Consider the following 9237-nt stretch of genomic DNA (forward strand, 5'->3'; position numbering starts at 1 on the left):
TCAAGTATTTTCCAAAACATTAATAAATTTCGTTGCAGGAATTCAATTATTTTCATAAATGATAAATTCTTTGCAGGATTTTAATAATTTTTAATACAATTTCTAATAAACTTGACGAAAAATGTAATTATTCTTAAAAATCTTATCAAAATTGTTTGAAAGAATTTAATTATTTTTAAAAATTTTCATAAAATACTTTATAAGAATTCAATTACAAGAAAAAATCAATGATTCAATTATAGAACTTTCTAACAACAATTTAGTTAGAAATGGATTTCAAATAACATTTTATACAAATATTACATGCGTTATGGTATTAATTTTTAGAAATAATTAGATTCTAAAAGATTTTTAATTGTCTGTCTGTCTGTCTGTCTGTCAAGTAATTTCGGGTTCGAATTCAATATCGAGAATAAGAAAACAAGGATATTTTACATTAAAAAAATATATTTGCTTAAATGTTACATGTCTAGTGTAAAAAAAGGAATGTTACAGGAAACAGATCAGTTCAACACAATGAGAGATGCAATATTGATAAATATACAATGCAATTTTTAATTGTCATTTGTATAAAAAGTGTTTTTTTTATTTTAATTGAAAGAAAAAAAGGAAAAATTATTCTTAGAAATGTATAGAAATTAGGTTCTAAGACCTTCCACACTAAATTATAATAATTGAAATTCACTGGGTTTACAGTTATAAGTATACCAAATCACTGAATTACCAGTAATTATTAACTGAAAATTAGTTAAAATGCAATGAGAAATCAGTGAGTTGGTATATTTAAAGTATACAAGTGAATTTCAGTGATTCAGATTTACAGAGTGCGATATGAAAAATTATCTCACACAGAACCAAAAATTTGATGGAAGTTAAAATTAAAAAGGAATCTCACATACAATAAAAAGAAAAGTTAGTCTAATGTCATAATTGGTATATTTATATATAATATTGATAGAAAAAGATTCATTGCATTTGAAATTTGTTATGGTGGAAGCGTGATGAATTTAATTTCGACCATTTTAAACAATTTAAAGTTGCATTTGAATAGAAATTGTAATGTTCTGTAAGTAAGAAATATTTTTTGTTCTTGTTGACAGAAAATTATGAATTTTATTCAAATGCAACTTTTAATTGTTTAAAATATTGAAAATTAATTTCTTTATGCTTCTAGTGAATAAAATGTACAAATCAATTTAACTTCTTCATATATATAATATAATTTGCTTAAATGTTACATGTCTCGTGTAAAAAAAGGAATTTTACAGAAAACAGAACAGGTTTGACACAATGAGAGATGTAATATTGATAAATATACAATGCAATTTTTAATTGTCGTTTGTATAAAAAAATTTTTTTTGTTTATTTTAATTATGACATTAGACTATCTTTTCTTCCGATTCTTTGTCGGATACTTCTTTAAAGTGAAGATAACCTTTGGAATCTTTAGTTCAGAAGCTCGTGAAACTAGAAATAAATCTTTAAATGTTCGCAGTCTTTCAATATTGAACGAAGAAGTTTATTAAAATTGCATAAATGTTTAAAAAAAATTTTAATTTCTAATAAATTTTTATAACAAACAGAGAAAGTTGGAAAAAAGTTGCAAAAGTTTGAAAACTTGACATTTTTTTCAAAATTTTAAACTTTTATGCAACTTTTACACACAACTTTATAAAACTGCGTACATTTAAAGATTTGATTTTAGTTTCATGAGCTTTGGAACTACAAATTCAGAAGATTGTGGTCAAGTTTATTTCAACTTGCAGAGGGATTTTTCGCGGCTGTGTGTGGATGAACTATCAATCCGTGTGATGTAAATAATAATAAGAAGAAGAATGTTAATTTAATATTTTCTCATTTTCTTTTTCTCCCTTTCTCTTTCTCTGGCTCTTTCTTCTTCTCTTTCTCTGGCTCTTTCTTCTTCTCTCTCTCGTTCTATTGTTCTTTCTTGTTCTCTTGCTCTTTCCCTTGCTCTCTCTCGTTCTCTATCTTCCTCTCTATCTCTTTCCATTTGTCTAAAATCCATTTTTAGTCTTCGCAAACTCTTCTCCAGCTCATTCACCCTTTTTTCTAAATTCCATACCTTCTGTAAAAGAATAAATAAAAGTCATTATTATTTGGAATGCCAAAGCTTTGCATAGAAATTTATTTTTATTATTTTTTTTCATTATTCAAAAAATTACTTTGAAAACAATTTTATGATAATATTTAAATTATCTTGATACAGTTTAAAAATGGAATCAATTTTTTGTGACAACCCAAAAATTTTAATTAATTACAAATATCTAATTATATGTAAATCAGGCTTCGCACTCGATACATATCAAAAAGTAACTTTGAGACTGAAAAAGTAGTAAAAATAAACTATGGCATAATTGAATAGAATGTAAAAAACTCGTTTTAGTCGATTCACAAAATTTTGATTCATTAATTCCCTGACTTTTTACTTATTTCCATAAAAAATATTAATAAATATTATAATATAATAATATATATATATAATATAATATATATAAAAATAATAATAAAAATAAAATAATAATATAATTATAATAAAATAATAATAAGTAATAAAATAATAATAAATAATAAAATATTAATAAATATCTTTCTTATCCTAATAAGTAATTTCAATACTAAATTTACATTAAACTCAATTATTTTCCAAATTTTTAATTACAATTCTTCAAAAATACGATTATATATAAAAATAATTTTTAAAAGTTAAAAAGCAAAATTTATTAAAACAAAAAATACTATTACAATCAAATTTAAAAAAATTTCAAATTAACTGGTAATTTAATTAGATCTATTTCAATCATTTAAAGAATTTAACATTCTTCATAAAAACTTAAATACAAGTATTCAAAAACAAAAATTTTGTCTTCATTATTAAATTAAATTATTAAAAATCTGAATATTTTATATTCAATAAATTTATAAAACCTTTTTAAAATTTAATTATTTCTAAAAGTAACTGTTATTTTTTTAGAATTCACTCATTTATTTAAAATTTTTAACTAAAATTATATGTAAAACTTTATTAATTTTTTTGGAAAATAATAAATAATAATAAATTATTTATAATAAATATTTAAATTAATAATATTTAAATCTACAACAATTGCAATTTTTAAAGGCAAACAATTAAATTCCAAAAGACTTTAGTCTTTTGGATTTTAATTATTTATAAAAATGTATACTATAACACTTCTGATATTTATTATCTAAACTATAATCTGAAGTTCATTTCAAAATAATTCTTGTTAGAATGTTATACGAGAATTAAATTATTTAAATTCAAAAATAAAAAATTGATTGAATCATTGATTATTTCTAAAAATTGAATTCTCATTAACTATTTTATCAAAATCTTTGTAAATAGTTGAATTCTTTGAAAAAAAATTCATAAAGTTTTCAAGAATAATTTCATTTATCGAGGAGTTTATTAAAAATTGTATTAAGAATAATTAAAATCATTCAAATAATTGTAATATTTTTAAAAACAATTAAATTCTTGCAACGAATTTCATTAATATTTTTGATAACAGATGAGCCAAAAGTTTTGAACGTTCATATGAACGAAATTTTTTTTTGCAACTATTTAATTTAATTATTTATTTATTTATTATTATTTATTTAATTTAATAATTGTTTAATTTACTGTTTTATTTTACAATGCCATCATAATTTTTAATAATTTATAGATTGAAAAAAAATTTCGTTCATTTGAACGTTCAAAACTTTTGGCTCATGATAACAGTTGAATTCCTTGCAACGAATTTTAATAAAAATTCTTTAAAATAATTCCCTTCCTGAGAAAAATTGTATCATTTGTGAAAATAAATGAATTCTTTCAACGACGTTTATGAATATCTTTGAAAATGATTGAAATCCAGCAAAGAATTTTTTTATTTATTAAAATAATAGAATTCTTGTGACGAATCTTAGGGGCCATTCAAGTATTACGTAAGCACATTTTTTAAGTTTCCCCCCCTCCCCCCTAGTAAAATACTTTACATACATTAGCGCCATTTTTTCTATTAACTATAAGCAACAGCTAGATCCCCCTTGCTCTCAAGGACTTACGTAATACTTGAATGGCCCCTTATTAATATTTTAAGAAAAAATTGAATTCTCTCAACGAATTTTAATAAAAGTTCTTGTGAAAAATTCAATTCCTGTGAAAAATTTTATTATTTGTTAAAATAAGTGAATTCTTTTAACGACTTTTATCAATAATTTTGAAGATAATTGAAATCCAGCGGGGAATTTTATTATTTATTAAAATAATAGAATTCTTGCGACGAATCTCATTAATATTTTTGAAAATAGTTCATTTCCCGCAAAGAATTTTATTATTTGTGAAAACAGTTGAATTTCCACAAATACTTTTCTTAAAAGATTTGAAAGTAATTTAACCTTTTTAAATAACTGTATTACAATTTTTGAGAATAATTGTTTCATTTCAGTTAGTAGCTGATTTAAAGTAGTGTAACTTCTAAAAAAATTGAAAAAAGTAACTTTTAGTTCATAAATCTAAACCAAATATCTAAATAGTAGTAAATCGTTAAAAAAAGAAGTAAATAGTAAGTTTTAGTAGATAAGTGCGAAGCCTGGTATATAATTTGCTTTCATTTAACTTAAAAGGAACTTTAATAATAATCACTCACATTTGAATTGTCCCTTTTTTGTGATTGTTCCTGCCTGGAGTAATCGTACCCGGAATATACAGGTCTCGATGTTTGAGGTTTGTTTGGTGGGACTGTTTGTGAGATTGGATGCGCTTGTGAAGTTGAGCTGGATTGCGCTGCTGGTTGAGGCAGTGCAATATTGTTTTGCTCTTCTTCCCATTGCAGCTTCTGCTGATCGAAGCGCTCCTGCTGCTGCCGTAGTTGCTGTTGGTGCGCTTCGATCTTCTGCTGTAACAACTGCTGCTGCTCCACTTGCTGTTGGAATTGCTGTTGCAGCTGCAATTGTTGCTGTTGTTGTTGCAACTGTTGCTGTTGTTGAAAATGTTGCTGTTGTTGAAAATGTTGCTGTTGAGTAATATGGTGAGATTGCTGCGGATGAAAATTTTGATGGTGAAACTGTTGTTGTTGCAGCTGCGGTTGTTGTTGTGTCTGCTGTTGTTGTGCCTGCTGGTTTTTTTATTTATTAATATTTAAAATATTATTAAATTAAATATTATTGGATTAAAATTAAAAATATAATTAAATTTTTGATATTTAATTAAATAATTAATTAATAATTTTAAATTAATCATTTAATTAAATATTAAAAATAAATACCTGTTGTTGTTGTAACTGCTGTTGTTGTTGTAACTGCTGCTGATGTTGTAACTGCTGTTGCTGTTGTAACTGCTGTTGTTGCTCTGTCTCCTGTGTCTGTTGTTGTTTCTGCTGCGATGTTTGATCTGTCTGAAATGAAAAATGTTTTTAATAGTAAAAACGATTGAATCATGAATTTCGAAAAAGGCTCAACTTTGAAAATCGTAAGAGTCATTTTCAATAACAATTTTTATGTGAAAATCACTCTTACGATTTGCAGAGCTGAGCTCTATATCTAAAAGAATTAACTTACTACTTTAGGTACCGTAGTCTTCCCAGAAGAATTTCTTCCCATGATTTATTCTGCAATAAAAAAATAATTTTTTTATTTACACTCAAAAAATTTTCAATTTCACTTAAAAATAGAATTTTTGTGCAGAATTAAAAGTTAAAATTTTTTGGATGAAAGTGAAAGTTACATGAACGCAACTCTGATAATAGCTATACTTTTAAATTTTTCTAAAATACAATTATTTTCCAAATTTTCAGTTAGCATTTAAAAAATAATTGTATTTGAAAATAGCTTTTAAATATAAGAATACATTTATTAAACTTTAAAAATGATTTCAATAAAATTTGACAAAAAATGTAGAATTAATTAATTGGAAGTTTAATTATTTAAAATTATTTGCGAGAATCCAACAATCTTCAAAAAAGTCTAAAACTTGAATAATTTTTGTTAAATAAATATTTAAATAATTGTTTATTTTTCCCGGGAATTAATATTTTAAATACTTTCTTGAAATTCAACTCACTTCTATATGAGGGGCTGATAGTAAAAGTGATCTAAAATAAGAATGGGAGCAAAAACGGATTAAAATGAATCGTGTAATTTATTAATAAATTCATTATATTGTCGATTAAAATATATAAACATTAGTAAAAAAAGGCTTATTTTATTATAATTAATATTTTTTAATCGATAATATAATTAATTCATTAATAAATTACACGAATCATTTGAACACGTTTTTGCTCCTATGTCACTTTTCCTCCCAATGTTTTTTTAAACCACTTTAACTATCAGCCCTTCATACAAATATAAAGCTTCTAATATTCCATTTTTATTTGAAAGTCTTAATTCATGAACTTTTTCAACAAATTTTCATAATTTTGATAAATTATTGCTTTTTCGAGTAATTTAATAAAAATCGTATTGAAAATAATTGAAATCCTGCGAAGAATTTTATTATTTATCAAAATTATTGCATTTTTAAAAACAATTTTCTTAAATTTTTAAAAAAAATTTTATAACATTTATAATTTTTTATAAAAATAATTGAATTCGAACAACGAATTATATTGAAACTTTTAAAAACAATTGAATTCCAGAAAAAAATTTTATTAGTTATGAAAATAAATTAAACTCTTGCAACGACTTTTATTAACAATTTCGAAATTCATTGAATTGTGGAAAAAAATTTCTTATTTAATTTTATTTGTGAAAATAATTGATTTCTTGTGAAGAATTTTATATATCATTTTTTCAATTGTATTTTTTATCAAAAATTTTGTAAATAATCAAACTTCTTTGAGAAAAAATAATTACAATATTGTTTTGAAAAGAGATAAATTTTTATAAACAATTTTGATCAATATTATTAAAAATAATTGATTTCCTTTGGTGATTTTCGTGAAAATTTTTGAGAATAATTAATTTCTTCCAAAAAATTGTTTCTCATATAACTGAATTTTTGTGAAAAGTTATTGAAAATAATTGAATTTTAGGGAAAAATTTCATAATCAGAAAAATAAAATGTAATTCTTGTGAAAAATGTTCTCTCACTTTTTAAAATTAACTGAATCGTTTCAAATAATTTTATTGCAATTTTTAAGAATAATTTTTTTTCAATTATTATCTAATTAAAAGTAGTGTAAATTCTGAGAAAAGGAAACAGTAGCCTTTAGTGTCACAATACTAAACAAAAGTATCCAAATAGTAGCAAATCGTAAGAAAAAGTAGTGAATTGTAGGTTTTAGTAGATGAGTGAGAAGCCTGTTATTTGTAAAATGAAAAAATAATATAGCATTCACGAAAAATTGGATCTGCATTTAAATAAATAACGGGAAAAAATATTAAATGGAAAAAAAAGAAATAATATCCTCACTTCAATTTAGAAATAAAAGTAATTAGATGACAAACAACATAAGAAAAATTTAAAGAAATAATTCATTTACGTGGAATTGCAGTAGAGAAAAAACATTCTATTATTTCCATTTTAATGGTGTCGACACTAATTGTTGATGAATATTTTTCGGGGATTATTTAAGAAATTAGTATAATATACATAATGCATAATCAATGTAGTCACATTGATTATGAATAAAACAAAATATTTAAATATACTTACCAAATTTATTGAGATCAGTTTGGATGAATAGAGACACTTTTCCTTCTATTTACCACGAGACAAACGCCGAAAAGGAGATGGTAATCGCGTGGCTACACTGCTTGGCTATAAAGATGTAGTAATTTTTACACTAGCGCCACTGCGCTAAATTTGAATAATAACCGGAAAGATGTATCACATAGACACAGGTATGTTTGGATTAGTGGTCGCGCGTGCCGCTGTAGAACACAGGCAAAGGAAAAACATAGGAACGATACGCTGAATGTAAACAGAAGCCGGCTCGGATTTGTTTTGAGTGTTTGTGCGTTGAGACAAGTTCGGATCGCAAAACTGCTTCAACGTACGGTCGTGCATCTAATATACCTATATTAGAAGTGTTACCGTTTTATATTCAGCACGTTTTAACCAAATTTTTTATTTTACTATTTTCGTAAATAGTGAAATTTTGATAGTGACGACAGGACAGGAGATTTGAATAGTGGGTTAGTGTTTTTAATCCTGTAAAAATATTTAAATTGAAATGGAGAAATTAAGTGAAAAAGTGTTGGAAAAAATTAATGGACAGGAGAAAAAAAGCGAAGGACTGGAGGAAAAAAGTGTTAGACTAGAGAAAAAATGTGAAGAATTAAATAAATCCTATAAGAGGCACAGTGGCAAATACAGGACTAGTGGAAGAAGAATGTCAATGAATAAATTGGCAAGATTAAGGTAAATAAATTTATTAATTTCTTTAATAATTTTTTAAATTCTTAACTTGTAAATAGGCAATATTTTGAAAAACAAATTTAATTACTTCCTTTGATTTTTACTTTCATCTAGAAATTTTTTTAATCCCAATCAATTTAAAAAATGTCTTGAATTTTACTTATATCAGTAAATAATAAAAATGATTTTAAATTTAATTCTAGAATAACTCTTTTCAGGTTAATTTTATTCAAAATCATAAATAATAATTCATAATAATTCATTGAATTCAATTAAATTGAAAAATTACTTAATTAATTAATTACATTGTATAATTGATCTTATTTAACTAATGAAAACTTTAGTTTGAAAAATTCAAATTTTCAAAAATAATTATTAATTTTGGAAAACCTAAAATTTTGAAAACATCAATTTCTGTGAAGAGATTAATAATAATTAAAAATGTTATTTTAAAATCTATTCAAGTTTTAACATCCAAGAAATTTATATTCAATTGTTCAAAGATACTTGAATATTTAAATAATCTTATTAAAAAATTACTTTTTCTTTGATACAATTTGTTAAAAACTAATATTAAAAATTATTTAAGCTTTAAGGTTATGTTATTGAATAATATGTCCTTTAATTCTTTTATTATACTTCTAAACATATTATTTTTGGAAGATACTTTAATGCAATTGTTTGAATATTTCTGATTTTTTAAATAGAATTTTGTTTAAAAAAATACTACATTAATTAAAATTTTCTCAGGATTGATACATTATGTTTATTACTAATTTTAAAAATTGTTCTAGTTTTATATAATATAATTAAAATTCTGATCACATTGGATTTCGAAGGAATTTTATTTC

At 23.6% G+C, this 9237-nt stretch overlaps 1 protein-coding gene across 3 annotated transcripts; it reads right to left on the reverse strand.

Moving 5' to 3' along the window:
- Nucleotides 1-541: 541 nt before the first annotated feature.
- On the reverse strand, nt 542-7830 carry LOC127285824 (bromodomain-containing protein DDB_G0280777-like). 3 transcript variants are annotated; one of them, XM_051312014.1, is made up of 5 exons: nt 7682-7830; nt 5584-5633; nt 5292-5420; nt 4674-5138; nt 542-2086 (listed from the first exon to the last, which is right to left on the reverse strand). In XM_051312014.1, the coding sequence occupies exons 2-5, from the start codon at nt 5623-5625 to the stop codon at nt 1844-1846; spliced, it is 879 nt and encodes a 292-aa protein (XP_051167971.1). In that variant the 5' UTR covers nt 5626-5633; nt 7682-7830; the 3' UTR covers nt 542-1843. The 3 variants fall into 3 exon arrangements, with proteins under 3 accessions (XP_051167971.1, XP_051167969.1, XP_051167968.1); XM_051312012.1 differs by having other exon boundaries at nt 542-2083; nt 4674-5141; nt 7682-7829; XM_051312011.1 differs by having other exon boundaries at nt 4674-5141; nt 7682-7825.
- Between the last annotated feature and the right edge of the window lie 1407 nt (nt 7831-9237).

The sequence above is a fragment of the Leptopilina boulardi genome, unplaced genomic scaffold (genome assembly GCF_019393585.1).
Source record: "Leptopilina boulardi isolate dan_hultmark-lab unplaced genomic scaffold, ZJU_Lbou_2.1 LbouV2_341, whole genome shotgun sequence".
NCBI classification, from domain to species: Eukaryota; Metazoa; Arthropoda; class Insecta; order Hymenoptera; family Figitidae; genus Leptopilina; species Leptopilina boulardi.